The 15,949-nt window shown below is 49.1% G+C and overlaps 1 protein-coding gene across 1 annotated transcript; it reads left to right on the top strand.

Annotated features, from left to right (window-relative positions):
- Positions 1-279: 279 nt before the first annotated feature.
- On the top strand, positions 280-7,365 carry NECAP1 (NECAP endocytosis associated 1). Its single transcript, XM_074147656.1, has 8 exons — positions 280-471; positions 1,743-1,843; positions 1,988-2,092; positions 2,482-2,563; positions 2,967-3,075; positions 3,158-3,344; positions 4,874-4,967; positions 5,088-7,365. The coding sequence occupies exons 1-8, from the start codon at positions 374-376 to the stop codon at positions 5,134-5,136; spliced, it is 825 nt and encodes a 274-aa protein (XP_074003757.1). The 5' UTR covers positions 280-373; the 3' UTR covers positions 5,137-7,365.
- Positions 7,366-15,949: the final 8,584 nt, after the last annotated feature.

Here is a 15,949-nt window from a genome sequence, read left to right as displayed (position 1 = left end):
GGTCCATCCATCGAACCCATGACTTTCCAATTCTGAGACCAGGATGTCGTGCGGGACCGTGTCAAACGCTTTGCATGAGTCCAGGTAGATGACGCCTGCCATCCAGGGAGACGGCGACGGCGCCCGCCGCCCCCCCCCCCCCCCCGCTACCGTGTCAGAACTGCCTCCAAGATGGCCGCCTCCCCGCCCACCCTGCTTTGCTGCCAGCATCCGAGATGCCTTCCTCCACGCCTTCCACGTGGCCTGCTTCCCGCCCGGCCGCCCCTAGGCGGCGTCTGCCCTCATCAAAGATGGCGGTCGGGAGCGCCCCAGGTTATTAAGGCTCCCGCTCCTCTCCTCGCTCTTCTCCGGGCTGCTGGGGTGGGCGGCCGATATGGCGGCGGCTGAGCTGGAGTATGAATCTGTCCTCTGCGTGAAGCCTGATGTTAACGTCTACCGCATCCCGCCGCGCACTTCCAACCGCGGGTACAGGTGAGGGAGCGTATATGGCGCCCGGCATCGCCCTGGCCCATCCCGGCGCGACCCGGGCTCGGCTCCTGGCTGCCCTGCCCGCGGGCAGGGCAGCCAGGAGCCGAGCCCGGGTCGCGCCGGGATGGGGGGGTCCTCGCCCCGAGCGGGGCCTTGTGAGGATAGGGGCCTGTCCCGTAGCCGCAAGCAGGTCAGGCCTGTTCCCTGAGGCATTATTCCCCGCCGGCTGCGGCTCCGTTGTGTCTCCCGGCTCGAGTCGCCTCTTGTAGGCGGTCTGTGCCTAAAAGCAGGGAGGCTTTGCTCTGCGCTGGGGGGGGGCAGGGGGGAATGCTCCCTTAGGCATGTGCAGGAGGGGTGGGGGCACCTGAGGGAATTGCTCTTCCAGGCAGGGCTGACCTCCGCTCCCGGTTTGCCTGGTTCCCTGGGAGGCGGGTTCGCTGGGGTATAACGGCAGGTTGAATTTGGCCCTCGCAGCAGCGGGGAGGAAGCCAGAAAGGAGTTCAGCACGATTCTTAGGAAGAGGTTGCAGGACCAGGCGTTAGAAACGCCTTCTTTCTCTTTTAGCCGAAACCAGCAGAGTGTGACTGTGTAAGCTGGAGATTTACAGGCAGAGTGGCTAGAGAAATGGGTTTGTTCTCTGAAGCACTGACAGGTGTCAGTGGTATTTACTGAACTTGGCAAGCTGTCACCCCTGTGGATGCTGTACCTGGCCACAGGTGTTGGTTTCCAGTTGTAGAATCCTGTAGAGGTGTGTCTATTTTTTTTTCCCTCCCCTTCGCAACAGTCTGTAGCAAAGAGTTTGATGGCCTAGTATTATCTTTTAGCTAGTACAAGCTAGCTGTCTCTAGGTTCAGAGGCACTTGATATTACCTTGTATCAACAAGGTAGAACAATGGCGTGGCTTTTCAGCATCGTATTAATTAATTTTAGGGTCTTCCTGGTGCTCACAGTTGCTTTTGGGTTTACTGTTCCAAGCAAGTTTCTGGGTTTCAGTCTCCCCTCTTCTGCAAGCTTATAAAGGTGAAGACAGAGCTGGTGTTCTCTGGACTGTATGTATTTCCCTTTATCCAGAGGAAAGAGAGGCCAGTCAGAGCCATGTGTGTCGATTGGCGGCAACAGAGAGGAGCCGAGACCTCATATGTTGTTTGGGGAGAGACGTGGAGTAAGGCCAGCTGCATGTGTTGAAGGTTTGGGAACAGAGTCTTTCGCTGAGATGTTTGGGCAGAGGCGGAGGTGTTGATGTATTGTCAGTGAACAGTTGCTTTTCTTTTCAGAGCATCTGACTGGAAGCTGGACCATCCGGACTGGACGGGGCGACTTCGTGTCACCTCCAAAGGCAAAACCGCATACATAAAACTGGAGGATAAGGTTTCAGGTAAGAGAAAGGCAGTGGCCTCGCAAGACTGCAACTATGATTGCTGCTTATGAGCCTGTGCTTCTAAGCCTGCTCAGAGCTGTGCGTGGCAGATTTGGCCATGCAAGAGGTTGCTCTCCATAACACCCGGTTCTTTTTCTACAGGGGAGCTCTTTGCCCAGGCTCCTATAGATCAATACCCTGGCATTGCAGTGGAGACTGTGACAGATTCCAGCCGCTACTTTGTCATTCGAATTCAGGATGGGACTGGTGAGTTGAGGGGTAATGTATGTGCCAAGTGATAGGGGTGGAGGAGACTTAGCTTGATGGAGCTGGGTGTATGCCAGATGGCTTGAAATGGTTTTGGGAGTGCTGAAAAGGCTGGGTAGTGTGTCTGGAGGGGCATGAAGGCAAGGTTAACCGACGAGGGCTCTCTACATTCCCAGCCCCTGGACTCTGTGCAAAGACCGTTCAGTTTCTGAGAGTGCTGCATGGGAAGAAGGTTGGCTAGGAGCAATGAACTGCTGGTGTCCAGTTGCAGGTGTGTCAGAGGGAGGTAGCGCAGAGTGGTTTAGGAGAAGCAGAAGGATTTTGGAGTGAATGAACACAAGGGCCTGTTTGCTGGGCACCTCCAATGACTCCTCCTGTCTCCTTGCTAGGACGAAGTGCTTTTATAGGCATTGGCTTCACGGATCGTGGTGATGCCTTTGACTTCAACGTCTCTTTGCAGGATCACTTCAAGTGAGTTGTGCTTTTCTGGAATGCTGTTTTTCCTCTGGCCTTTAGAATGTGGTGGGTGGTGGTGCACGTTCATTTAGCGCAGGCTTCCTTGGGATGATTGTGAAGCCCTGCTCTGGCTCCATCAGGGACACTTGAATGTGCTGCCAATGTCATGCGAGCTGCGAGTCCTGCAGTGTCGGATCTGTAAGTCTTAAGCTTTGGTCCTGTGATGCTACAGGTGCAGTGTTAGTCTCTTGGGTTTGTGGTGGTCCCAGCCTTTTGCTATACTACACTGGGAGCAGGGAGGTAGCTGGTTTGACAAGGCAAGGTGGTTCTTTGGCAGGGTGGGGAATGGAACCACGTGTTTTTCTGAAACCCTGTTCCCCTTTGCCACAGGTCTTATGTCTTCCTCTTGTCTTTTTAGGTGGGTGAAGCAGGAGACTGAGATCTCTAAGGAGTCCCAGGAAGCTGACACACGTCCCAAATTAGACTTAGGGTTTAAAGAAGGGCAGACCATCAAACTGAACATTGGGGTAAGCAGCCCAGTTTACCCTGGTTCTTTCTGTGGATATGCCAATGGAAATACTTCCTTACCTGTTGTTTCTTTTTATACAGAACATGATGACAAAGAAAGGAGGAGCGGCCAAGCCCCGTGTGTCTGGATCTGGGGGGCTAAGCTTGTTGCCACCCCCACCAGGAGGCAAAATCACAGCCCCTCCTATACCTCCCCCTTCTTCCACAGCCATTGCCAACCATGTCACACCACCACCCGTGCTGAAATCCAGTAACATGAGCAGTGCAGGTAAATATTAGCATAATCCAAACTGTCAGACTCCAGTAGGTGCATAGAGAGGACTGAGATCTGCTTCAGGAAACCGATGTTCAATCTAGTGCCAACAGTGTCCTGTGATTGCTGGCTTTGAGCTGAGGATCTCCATGCTTATTAAATAAATACCTGCTTGTTCTTCTTGCCAGGAAGACGATGTTGTAACTTCTGTCCTTGCAAAAGGAGAAACCAAGCAACTTGGTTAAAATGATCTGGGGTTGGGGGGTGGGTATGAAGTTTAAATAGTTGGATTTTTCTGAAGTTGTATGTACCTTAGGGACACTGGCAGAGCTCTGTAGGGTGTCCAGAAAAGTACTTTGCAGTCACTTGCTTTCTGCAGAAAAACATAGACAGACTTGTGGTTGTTGTTGAAAGATGTAGGAAAAGCACTTCTTGAGTGGCTTTGAATAAGCAGAGAGGAAGCTTTAGTATGAGCAGCAGAAAGAGGTGTAAAGTATAGTAGAATTGTGAGTATAGTGGATTATTTTAAAAATAGTCATGTAATTTTATATAATATGTATTATTCTTATATAAAATTATATATGTATGAAGTTCAACATATATTTGCATATGCATGCGTGCACATGTATGCACTCACATGTACACACACACATACATATATATATATGAAGTTCAATAAGGCCAAGTTTAACATTCTGCACCTGCGGTGGGGCACTCACCAGTATCAATACAGACCTGGGGATGAATGGATTGAGAGCAGCCCTGCAGACAAGGACTTAAGGATACTGGTGGTTGAAAAATTTGATATGACCCAGCAATGTGTATACTTGTAGCCCAGAAAGCTGACCACATCCTGGGCTGCATCACGGGAAGTGTGACCAGCAGGTTGAGGGGGGTGATTCTGCCCCTCTACTCCACTCTTGTGAGACCCCACCTGGAATATTGCATCCAGCTCTGGGGTCCCCAGAATAAGAAAGACATGGACCCGTTGTAGCAGTTGCTGCAGTGTTCTGGATGCTGTATGCAGTTTTAGTGTGACCATACAGAGGTGTCTGGAGAGCTGATGATACCCTGCTGAAGGCAGAGACTTTAGCAGTGCTGTACACAGATCAGGGTGAGAAGAAACTACAAGATTCTGAATAGGGCTGGGATCCAGTGTGTGATTTGCATTGTTCAGGTGATGCCTGCTTGGCAACTGTTGTTTGCTGAGATTAGCCTGAGTCTGAGCCTTATTTCTACTGGGAGAGGTAATATGTCACAAATCTGTCAGTTGGTATGCTAGGTGGAGATTGAATAGTTCTTGAAGATGATGTACCCCTGTAATAGGAGCTGGAGGCTCCATGAACATTCAGTAAAAGGAGCTGCTGTTATAACAAAGTCCCTAAAAAGTCTAACTTCTGGAGGGAGAGCTGGAGTCCCTTCAAAGATTCTCTGCCCCTGAATCTAGCAGTTTGTGTAAGGTGGCAGATTAAATGCCTGTGGGGTTTTCTTTGCGATTAGTTTGACTTTTTTTTTTTTTTTTAATTTTTTTTCTTTTGCCGTAGATATTCTATTAGACTTAGATGCTCCTGCATCTGCATCCAAGGCACCAGCATCAGCTACCACAGACCTCTGGGGAGACTTCAGCACTGCATCCAGGTAAACTGTGGTGAAGGGAGCTGCGTGCAAGAAGGGCAGTGTCCTGATGGGTGCTGGAAGAGCCCTAAGTTAAGAAGTCTTATTAGATCTGCTCTGTTGATTCTTCTTTCTTTATTTCAGTGCTGTTCCCAATCAGGCTTCTCAGCAGTCCAACTGGGTCCAGTTCTGAATGGTCAAAGCAGTGGAATGGGACAAACTGATGACCAAGAGGCTCTAGAGGCACCAAATGAGATCAGAGGGGGCACAAACCTCTCTAGTCTTCAATCAAAAACAAAATAGGACAATCCTTTTTAAGCCAGATCATCGCTTCAGTCAAAACTTACTATTTTTGATCGCACAGTGAAACCACTAAACCTAAAGAGAATATACTGACTCCTCACAAGATGAGCAAGGAGGAGAAGTAGCCTCATCTCTTTCACCACTTGGCCATTACGTGGTGTATCCTAGCTCTTTTTCCCTGTCTTACCATACAGGGAAAGCAGGAATCCTAAAGAAGGTGGGTGCAGGAGGAGGCTGGGTAGGTGCCTCTGGGTTCCTTGTCCTTCACACTTTCTCTGGTTAGGCTGTTGCTTTTTGTGGCTGCTTTTGTAGTGACTCAAGTCTCTGCAGCTTGGCCTGCAGTGCTGAGGGCAGCTGCATTTGGCTGCAGCTTATAAATGGAAGCTGTAAGGAGATAGGTTTTTCTCTCAACACAAAGCCCTCTTTGATTAATTACATCCGTGGTGAGGAATGAACCTCCCCATGCACACACTACTCTTTTTGGTGCAATTCTTGATAGTGCTGGGTGTTCCTGTCCTCTTGTGGGAGGAGTCATGCGAGTCCTTGAGTAAACCTGCTGCCATTGTGTTGCAGCTCCAGGTGGGCACCCCATCTTGAGGCTCCTTGTTTGGCTTGCAGGTTCACTGGAGGAACTTCTCTCACTTTCAGTCCTTTCTCCCTCCTGCCCCGTGCAAAAGCCTCTGTGTCATTAAGCTGTTTTAACTGGAAATAACTTAAAAAAAAAAAAAAGCGCCTGTTTTTATAATTTGGTAGTTACTTGCACTAGATGACAACCAGGTAATCCCACCACTCAGCATTTCATGTTCCTGCGTCACTATCCTGAGCCCTGGCCTTGTGTTGTGACTTGGCACTGTGTTAAAGTATTGCATATCCATGCCACAGTAAGAACTATGGTGGGACAGTGGATTATTCTCTGGCAAAGGGACAGTCCCCTTCCCCTTTCCAGCTCACACTTACCATTTGGGCAAGAAATGTATAGTAGGCCCAATATTGAACTGTGTCAGTGAAATTCTCCCACCTGCGTTCCTTCTTGTGGCTTTTCTTCTGAAGTTAACTTTCTAGGGGTGTGAGCTGGTTATTGTAGCTTGGACCTTTTTTATTTTTAATGTGCCCCAAACCCCCTTTGTTTCCTGTGTGGTTTAGGGGGTTAGAGAGGGGTAGAAGGCCCTTACTCTGCTGTTCTCTTTGGGAGAGTTTTCTAAGGCCCTTTGATCTGGACACTATTCCCTCTTCCACAGCTATGGATGTGATCTAGGGTGTAAGTCTGCTGATTGCTCTGGGCAAAGCCCTTGAGCAGGCTGGAAACCTCACAGTGCTGGCTGATAAGCCACACTAGCTGGGAAGGTGGTTTCAGTGACTCCTCCACAGCTGTACCCAGTTACTAAAACACTAGGATTTTGGTTCTTCATTGGAAGACTTCTTCCTGTTTGAACACTCTACCAGCAGCAACACTTTTGTAACTGGGATACACTGTGCTAGCACACCTGTGCAAGTAAATTTTTCCCTTCGGGCAAAGATTGCCTGGTGAGGCTTTTGAAAGAGAGTAGTTAGCTGTATGCACCTTGCACTTGCAAAGGTCTCTTGTCCTTTTTGTCTTCTTATTACACTGAGGGCATTTTGGAGACAAAGTTTCGCTTAGATCATCCCTCTGGGAAGCAAAATTCTTGAAAATAGCGCTAAAGCTGCTGCAGTTCCACTTGTGGAAGTGGGGACCAGACTGCTCCTGGATGTATTTTAAGTAGTCACTTAATCCTGATCCCCTGGCTTTCTTGGTGTTCCCCCTACTGCCCCTCTGCCACCTCCATAGTCACTCCTGCAGTCTCATTGTACTTAAACTCCCTGCCCCCTCTGAATTTGTGGGTGGCTATAATCTAGTGAAGTCATGGACTCTGTTAGTTGTTTCCTTTCCCTTTTTTTTTTTTTTTTTTTCCTCAAATCATTGTGATGTCCTGTCATTTCAACTATGTATCAGTTCCCCAAACCAAGGAAGTTCATGGCACCCATTAACAACTAACTAGGAGCCTCTTCTGTATTGTCTTAGTTAGTATTCTGGAGATAATATATTATGTATTTGCAAAGCTGAAGAAGCAAAAATTAAAGATATATGTATATAAAGCATAAGATGTACTGGTGCAAATGATAATTAAACAAGTAATATTGGGGAAAAGAATGTCATGAGTCTTCTAAGTTGTCAAATTGCTGCTGCTTTGGAAGCCCTGCAGATGGGTGGTCTCTGTCTCCAGCAAGATCCTAGTTGCCTACTTATACTTCTGCAAATGTGCTATGGCCTGCAGACTGGACAAGAACAACTTTGAGTGAATGGGTTCAGGCTCTGTCTGAGCGAAGTAGGAGGAGCACGGAGGGAGGACACAATATCACAGAATCTTCATGGTTAGAAGGGACCTTTGAGATCGAGTCCAACCACAAAAAAAAAAAAAACCCAAACAAAAAAAAAACAACAAACAAACCAAAAAAAACCCCCAAACCAAAAAAACGACCTGTGGCTGGTCCAAATGGGGTGTAAAAAAAAAAAACCAAACAAACCAACCAATCAAAAAATAATAAAAAAAAAAAAAACCCAAACCACAACCAAAAAAACCCAAACCAGTAACATGGAAACAGGCCTGACTGTAGGGTCCCTGTGTGTGATGCTTGGTAAGAATGTAGATAAAACTAGCAAGTGAGAAAACTTAGTTGCCCTGCCGTTTAGCATTTCGGGCATTACAGGCTTCTACACCCTGCAGATGTTTTACAAGCACGGCAAGAATCAATGCTGAAAGGGAAAGCAGTCTTTCTGGTGAGTGCAGAGGATGAGAAGGTGAGCTGAGCTGGCCATTTGTCAGGGAGCAGCAAGGGCAGGGTCCTCTGAAAGGGAGAGCAAGCTGGAAGCTGAGTCACAGCAAGGCAGGCAGGGGCAGTGGCCTTGCCAACAAAGGAACAGTCCCACAATACCTAAGCAGGAAGATCTGAGCAGGTCAGGACGAGGGTTTAGATCAGCAGGGTACGTGGCCAGGCATAGCTGTGCTAGCTAAGGTGGGGATCAAGGGTGAGAACCTTAGCTGAGATAAGTTCGCAGGCAAACCTCGACGAGATTTCTCAAAGCCAGACAACCTATATTATTTAACCTGTACCTGAGTCCAGGCAGCCAATCCCCCAGAAGATGGAGAATATGCGCAGGGCCCTGACGTTCTTCCTCCAGCCTGCTCAGAGCCATCTCTTCTTGCACCATCATGCTTTCTTGGTCTGCCTTTGCCAGACAGCAAAGCTCTGCATATGGTTGCGTTGAAGTCTTGTGGCCTGGATAAAGATGTGAAGTCTTAACTTTTTAAGTCAGCTGTAAGAATGAGACCGGTAAATGCTGGTGTCGCTGTCAAATATTCTAGCACCTGTGGTGGCAAAAAAAAAAATCTACATTTTTTCAGATCTAGGATCAAAGTTGTTATCCTGTTTTGGTGAATAAGGTGGATATGTTTCATAGGTCCTGGCCAGGCAGAAGGTGAAGGATCTTGTCCATGAGCTATAGTGAAGCGTCTCTGACTTTTTGGTAGGTACTTGCAGCAAAAAGGGTTGAATAGCTGAAGAGGGTATTTGTTGAAAAGGAGGATTTTCAGGTGAGGTGTACCTAAGGGAGGTGCTGGGGTATGCTCTTGTTTGTGCCTAGAAGACTGGGAAACAGTTCATGAGAGAAGGCTTAGTCGTCTCTGGAGGTCTTCGTGGTCCCCATGTTTTTCCTCACAGTGAGGCCTACTAGAGCACAACAGCAGGGAGGTCAGACTAGATGACCTTTGGAGGTCCCTTCTGGCCTGGACCAATCTATAAATCTTGTGTAAATCCTCTCCCCTCTTTGTGACAACCAGGAACAATCTTTCCACCCCCAGTGGGAGAAGTTTGCTGTGACAATAAGTTACTGGTGAAATGACTTGCCCTGTGACTGGACTGGCTGAATCCTCCCATCTCTTCCTGTACTTTCTGTTGTCAGTGGTTTCTTCTTGCTTCTTTCTGAAGCCAGTATGCAGGCTGCTTGAGACCTATAGTCTCATGTTGCAGATGTTGCATTCTCTAGGTAAAGGATTAAGGCCAGGTCTTTAATGTGGATCAGTAGATCAAACTGAGCAATATCAATACAGGTTGGGGGCTGACCTGCTGGAGAGCAGCTCTGTGGAAAAAGACCTGGGAGTCCTGGTGGACAACAGGATGACCATGAGCCAGCAGTTGCACCCTTGTGGCCAAGAAAGCCAATGGCATTCTAGGGCGCATCAAGAAGAGCGTGGCCAGCAGGTCGAGGGAGGTCATCCTCCCCCTCTGCTCTGCCCTGGGGAGGCCCCATCTGGAGCACTGGGTCCAGTTCTGGGCTCCTCGGTTCAAGAAGGACAGGGAACTGCTGGAGAGGGTACAGCAAAGGGCTACAAAGATGGTCAGGGGACTAGAACATCTCTCTTCTGAGGAAAGGCTGAGGGACTTGGGTCTTTTTAGTCTGGAGAAGAGAAGACTGAGAGGGGGATCATATCAATGCTTATAAATACCTGAAGGGTGAGTGTCAGGAGGATGGGGCCAGTCTTTTTTCAGTGGTGCCCAGTGACAGGACAAGAGGGAACGGACACAAACTTGAACATAGGAAGTTCCATCTAAGCATGAGGAGGAACTTCTTTACTTTGAGTGTGGCAGAGCACTGGAACAGGCTGCCCAGAGAGGTGGTGCAGTCTCTCTCTGGGGACATTCAAAACCTGCCTGGGTGCCATCCTGTGCAACCTGCTCTGGGTGGACCTGCTTTGGCAGGGGGTTGGACTAGATGATCTCCAGAGGTCCCTTCGAACCCCTATCATTCTGTGATTCCTGAACATTTTTTATATTCCACATAATAGATCAACTGGTTTCCTTAGGCAGCTAGGAAGAGCTGCCATCAGTCTGAGAGGTACAATGGTCAAAGGGGAAGAAAGGTTAATGACAGACTGTAGCACATAGAAAGAGTCAAGAAACAAGTGTCAAAGGGAAGATCCCAGTTTTGTCTGGTTATTGGTTGTTGTTTCTTTTGCAAGAGTTGTAGTTGAGGTGGGATGTGAGCATTCCCCTCCCCACCCCCACCCCTTTTCCCATTAAGTCCGTTCTGCGTTCTGTGACTTAAAACTCAGGTCTCACAGCCATGCAGTAACTGTTCCTTCTACAGCCCCACAATAGGGGTTGCAGGCACAGACTCGCTAACTTTAGCGAAGCCTTGGTGTTGTGTGTGGGCTCCCACAGAAATGGAGAGGAAGAGATGTCAAATGGAGGAAATAAAACAAAATGAAAATCAAACAGGAGAAACCAAAAACCCCTGAGCTTTGGTCTTCCTGAGCTTTGGTGATGAGGGAACAGGATCTGAGCCTGAACTCATCCTGTTCAATCAGCATAAACTTACAAAGCTGTAGGAGGGAGCACAACTAAGTTGTTAATGAATAAAAACAGAGCACTGGGGCTTATTTAGTTAATGCACATTGTAACCTCAAGGTTTTGGCAATTCATTGAGTGCTCATTACATTAACAATAGATTCTAACAGTCTAGAGACTGTTTTAGGTCTCTTTCTTCCAAGTTAATGGCTTTGGACATGCTAATAGTCAGGAAAATCACATTGCAGGATGTAGCGCTCTCCTAGTTTGATAGCTTAATGTTGTCAGCTGCCATTAGCTATAGCTGTGTGTCTTCACCCAAAGTTGGGGCTCTGACAGACGTTCCTTCCAGCTGCCTCTGAGCATGAGCAGCTCAGTCCGCAGCAGCTGGTGTCTGTAGTGGCTCTTGACCAGAGCCATGTTCTGCCAGCTGTAGCTGTTGGGACCCTGTGGTGAGCTTCTTGCATCACTCGTGTTTGGGGTGGGGTGGGACAGCCAGGTGACTTGCGATGGCTTGCTTTCCCTTTTCTTTCCCGGGCATTGTAGGATGGCAACTCCTGGCATGTTGGGGCAGAGGCAGCTGGCTTGCTTAGGAGACTAGCTTTTTAATCCTTGAAGCAGTCTGAAGAGACATTCCCTGGAGGAGGGAGCTACCCCCAACTTGCAGCCTTTGTGTCGAGTCTTGTGCTTTACGGATGTAAAGAGGCATGGTGCTCCCAGCCCGGCTGGGTTGGTGACACCTGCGGCCAGGGCTTCTAAGTTCAGTCTCACCCATGCTGCCACCTGCTGCTTGATTCCCCTTGTTGCGGGGCTTCTGGCAATCCACGGGCTCAGCCACCATCTCCAGGGCCCCCAGCAGCCGGGAGAGGGTGATGCAGGCAAACATCACCTGGGACCTGGCTAGCACTGGTGAAATGAAAGGTTGGACCAGATGATCCTTGAGGTCCCTTCCAACCCGGTATTCTGTGATTCTATAAAGTGCTTTCCGAAAAGAAATCACAGCTGGCATCTGTCAGCAAGGGCATGCTGGCTTCTGGGTTGGCTGCTTGCAGTGACCTTCCCTGGACAGGGGAGATGGAGGCAAAAAGAAAGGGTGTCTGGGCTTTGGCAACCAGGAGGCAGAAAGGAGAAGAAGGTAGGCAACCATAAGATGACAGAACAAGGACTTTGGTGGGTCTGGTTTAAAACAGAATAGCTTTGGGTTACAGCAGAGTTTCTATTGGCTTTTATTGAACTCTTCCCTCAGTCCAATAGCAGCTCTGCTTTCATGTCCACCAGTATCATAATTTGTCATTCAAATGCTTTCCTGAATGATTTAAAACTGACCCCTGGTCAAGTTTACAGAAACATAGTTTAAAGATTTTTTAAAATTTTTTCTTTTCTTCCCTCTTGACGGTTTGGCAGTAATGGAACTGATGCTTCCAAATGCAGACGTGTTCTGCTATCTTAATGCCCTCTATCCTTCTGTGCCCTCATGCACATTGTCGTGTAGGGCTTGGAATCAAGATGTCCCAGTCTTGTGGTCTGCCAGTGTGTATACATGTGTGTATGTGTGTTGTCTTTAAAAGTTTGGCCCTTGGGAACTGAATTCCTCCTGGTCTTTTTTGAAGTGAAGTCTAAGCACTTGTCTGTGAGCTTAGGGTGTTAAGCAAACTGTTCAAAGACATGTGGAGATGCTACATTAGGAGTGCTACACAAACCATTGCTTTGGTTAGCTGGCAGAGACAAGAAACTGGATTCCAGCGAGCAGCAGTGCCAAGAGGAGAGGGGTAGGAGTGCATTTTCTTTGGAGAATATGTGCTGAGGGGCTGTAGGTCTGGCAGCGTAGGCTGCGTGTCTGGCCCAGAGTTAGGGGCTGCTGTCCCAAGTACGTAAAGCTGAAGTTAATACCATGCTTGGAAGTGACTGCTGCATACTTTTTGGGTACAAACACAGGAAAAGTCCTTAAGCAATATATTCCATACAGAAATAGGATCCCTGAAGCAGAGGACCTGCCCTAAGTAGTCTGGTCTAGCTTCAGAAGTAGCCCTGCTTTGAGCAAGGGTTGAACAAGATACCTGTAGCCTGAACTATTATTTCCTAGCGCTCAACTTTTGCGCTTGACTGTGGTGAGGTGGGCCAGCTGTGTCTGGTGAGACATCCGACACAGGGATTTGGTAGGCGGTGGGGAATGCTGAGGTCTGACCATGATCCTTCAGCTCAGGAAGGGCAGAGGCTGCGCAAGGACCCCTGTGGCATGCTTTGCTTGCCCACTCTTAAAGATGCAGAGTCTAAGAGGGGTGGGCCATGGTGCTGCAGGCCAGTGTGAGTCACCAAGGAGCACTTTGTCCCCTGCGTCAGTCCCAGCCGGCGGCTCCGGGGCCTGCAGGGAGCCAGCAGCAGGGGCCCTTTGCCCTCCAAGTCAATGCTGGCTCCCTGCCGGAGGCTGGCACCTGGGAATGCTGTTTGCCAGCCTTTGGTTTTACTGTGCCAGCTGACTTCAGTGTCCTCATGTGGTAAAAGCGGCTGACGCAGGCACCTGGAGAGGAACAAAGTGCCCTTCCTCATCTGACCATGTTGACATCTGTGTCGTGAGGAGGCTCCTGCGTGCAATTCAACCCCAAAGCCAGAGCCCGCACTGCTTGGCATTAAAACTCCCCCAGCGCGTTTCAGTGTGGAAGTGCCGGGAGTTGTCTGGCTGTGCTGACTGTACTCCTTGGGTTTGATTCAGCTTTCTACGCCTGTTTCCTGGTGGCCTTTGCCTTGTCCCATCCTGACTGGCCGCGTGGGATGGCTGTGCTTTCCTGGAGACAGGCAATGTGCCCTGCCCCACTGCCGGCCTGCGAAAGCACAGCGAACAATGGGCACAGAGGCTCCAAATGGCGTGTGGGGCCTTCGTGGCTTCCGGGGGCTGCCAGGATGCACGGTAAGGGTCAGCGCAGGCCATTTACAACCTTCCTGATAAATCTACCCTTGAGGCCAGGAGCAGCGTGAGGGAGCCAGGCAATGCCACTGCTGCAGGGCCGGGGAGGTTTGTGCTGTTCCAGGGCTGCCTGGTGGGACAGCCCTCCCCAGACCCATCCTCTGAGAAGGGATGTGCATGGAGAGCATGGGGGGATGTAAAGGGAAACGGCCTGAGATCAAACAAGAGTGCCCTAAAGTTACAGCATGGATCTGGGTGACCTTACCCGATAGCTCCGTTGCTTGCCTGGTGACTGTGGTTGTTTTCCATTTTTGTGCTTTTCTTTCAACTCCCCCTTCAAAAAAGGGAGATGAGGTGCAGTCACCTCCCTGGGCAGAGGGGTAGTCAAACTGAATTCAGGGCTGGTGAGATCTGTGCAATCCTTCGACAGAGCCGACAATGAGGCATGAAGGATTGCTTCTGTGGTAAGATGTTGTGCCACAGCTTGTTTGCTCAAATCCTGCGTGCCCACTCTCAGAAGCTAAAGTCCACAGCCCTGCCTCTGAAACAGGCCACCGGCTCTGACCAGGACTTGACTCCAGCCCAGGTTTGGAGTCAGATGTGCAGCTGTGTCAAGCAACTGCAGTATCTGGATCTATCTCCAACAATTTCTGGCTCTGAGACTTGTGGCTCAGACCCAAAAGAGGAAGGAGTGAAGGTGTGATGTTCCCAGCAATGGCATAAAACAAAGCGGTGAGATAATACATCTGAATGTGTCCTCTGTTGGCTTTGGTTGGATAATTTGTTAATTCTCTTCTGAAGAAACAATCCCGGGTTAATGGGGATTGTAAAGAGGCAGGTTGGGTCTTCTTGTTTGAAGCTTCCCTGGATACTGTTCTTCTTTCTCTTATTCCTTCCCTTATAGCTGAGGGATTTCAGGAGCCTGTCATCACAGGCAAGCATATGACTTTCCCTTTCTAAAGCTGAGCTCCCTCAGCTCAGATAGCTTTGGGACATCGTGCGTTCTGCTTGAAACCCTCAGCTCTTCCTAAAACTTGGCAGAGATGTGGAGGAGGAATGCACAAACTGGGGAATATCTTTTTCTCATCTCTCTTACTTTTCTTTTCTTCCACCATGTTCTGCATGGTACTGTAACCATAGCTTTTTGGGGAGCTGCTGAGTTCTGTCAAAATGCTAGAGTGTCACTCTAGGTGCTTTTGCTCAGGGCACGAAGTGTTGCTGCTGACGGAGGCCTCTGTGGTGATGTGCTGCCACCTGCCAGAAATTAGTGTAGCTTTGCAGTGCTGCCTCCTGTTTTATCCCTCCCACCCTTTGCTCTTGCCTCCTTTTCTCACTCTCAGTTTATTTCTTCACTGTTTCCCCTTCACCCCTGGATGCTCAAATGTGCTTTTCTCTAAGCTTTCACAGCTCTAAATAACCCGTTTCTTCTTAGGTCTCCTAGTTTATCTGTAATGGCACCCCAGTTCACCTGCTGTCGTCAGCAGGGGTGACTGCCTTCCAGAAGAGATCTTTTCTCCCCGCAGCTCTGGCCAGTGTTGTCAGCCATGAGTGAGAAAGGCATAGGGTGCTTCTCTCTCATGTCCCAGCAGGCTGCAGTGCTCTCACACTGTCCCCAAGAGGTGGAGGAACTCAGCTCCTGCAGTGAGAACTGCAGCATCCTGTCCCTCCTTTCCCTAGCCAGTTCCTTGCCGCAGGATACACATTGGAATTACCTGTTGCTAGATCTCCTCTAACCAGCCAAATCCCTCAGGAGCTCTCAAGAAGCTCTTGCTGCCTGAATCCCTTTGATTAGGTATCTTCCATCCCTTACTAACTGCTCAGTGTCAGGCCTTGGGGCCCCATTCTCCCTTCTTCAGTGTCTTCTTATGCTCTTCCCTTGGCTGCAAGGGCTCTGCTCTCCCTTTATTGCCTCCGTGGCCTTAATACCTTGGAGAGGAGCAAGGTGGTGTGGAGAGGGAAGACCAAAAGGGTGGCATGCATTCACCCCTGATGCTCTTCTCATCCAGGTGGTGGGGACAAAAAGCCAGGATTGGATTTAGGCTGTTATCTGAGTGACCTGGAGGACTGCACTAGCTAGAGGTGCCCTAAGAGCAGGTGGCAGGACTGTCCTATCAACAGGCAGCTAGGGTTCAGGTAAGATCAGAGCAGAGAGTTTTATGAGAGGACTGGGCTTGGGCTTTGCTTGAATAAGGTCTTGTGGGAAGGTCTTGTGCTATCAGTGCTCCTGAATAAAACTGAACAAAACCACAATAAAGCTGAGCGATCATAAATAGTTACACAAATTACAGTAAATGGAGAGAATACAATTTGGCTAAAGAAACTTCCCACCACCACCTAATTTCTCTCTCTCTGCCTTTCTTGCTCTCTGCTTTGTTTCCAGAATTCAGCAATCTGCCTTCCCTGTGTCTGTGCTCAGGGGGAGACCCCACAACTGGCA

This window comes from Numenius arquata, chromosome 1 (assembly GCF_964106895.1).
Source record: "Numenius arquata chromosome 1, bNumArq3.hap1.1, whole genome shotgun sequence".
Taxonomy (NCBI): Eukaryota; Metazoa; Chordata; class Aves; order Charadriiformes; family Scolopacidae; genus Numenius; species Numenius arquata.
The sequence above is the reverse complement of the archived record's forward strand: the minus strand, read 5'-3'. Positions and strand labels throughout refer to the sequence as shown.

Bases quoted from the DNA above. Each gene is read 5' to 3' on its own strand.
- NECAP1 (XM_074147656.1), top strand. From the start codon at position 374: ATGGCGGCGGCTGAGCTGGAGTATGAATCTGTCCTCTGCGTGAAGCCT. The intron at 1,844-1,987 runs GTAAGAGAAAGG...CTTTTTCTACAG, and splicing joins ACTGGAGGATAAGGTTTCAG to GGGAGCTCTTTGCCCAGGCT. The intron at 3,345-4,873 runs GTAAATATTAGC...CTTTTGCCGTAG, and splicing joins CAGTAACATGAGCAGTGCAG to ATATTCTATTAGACTTAGAT.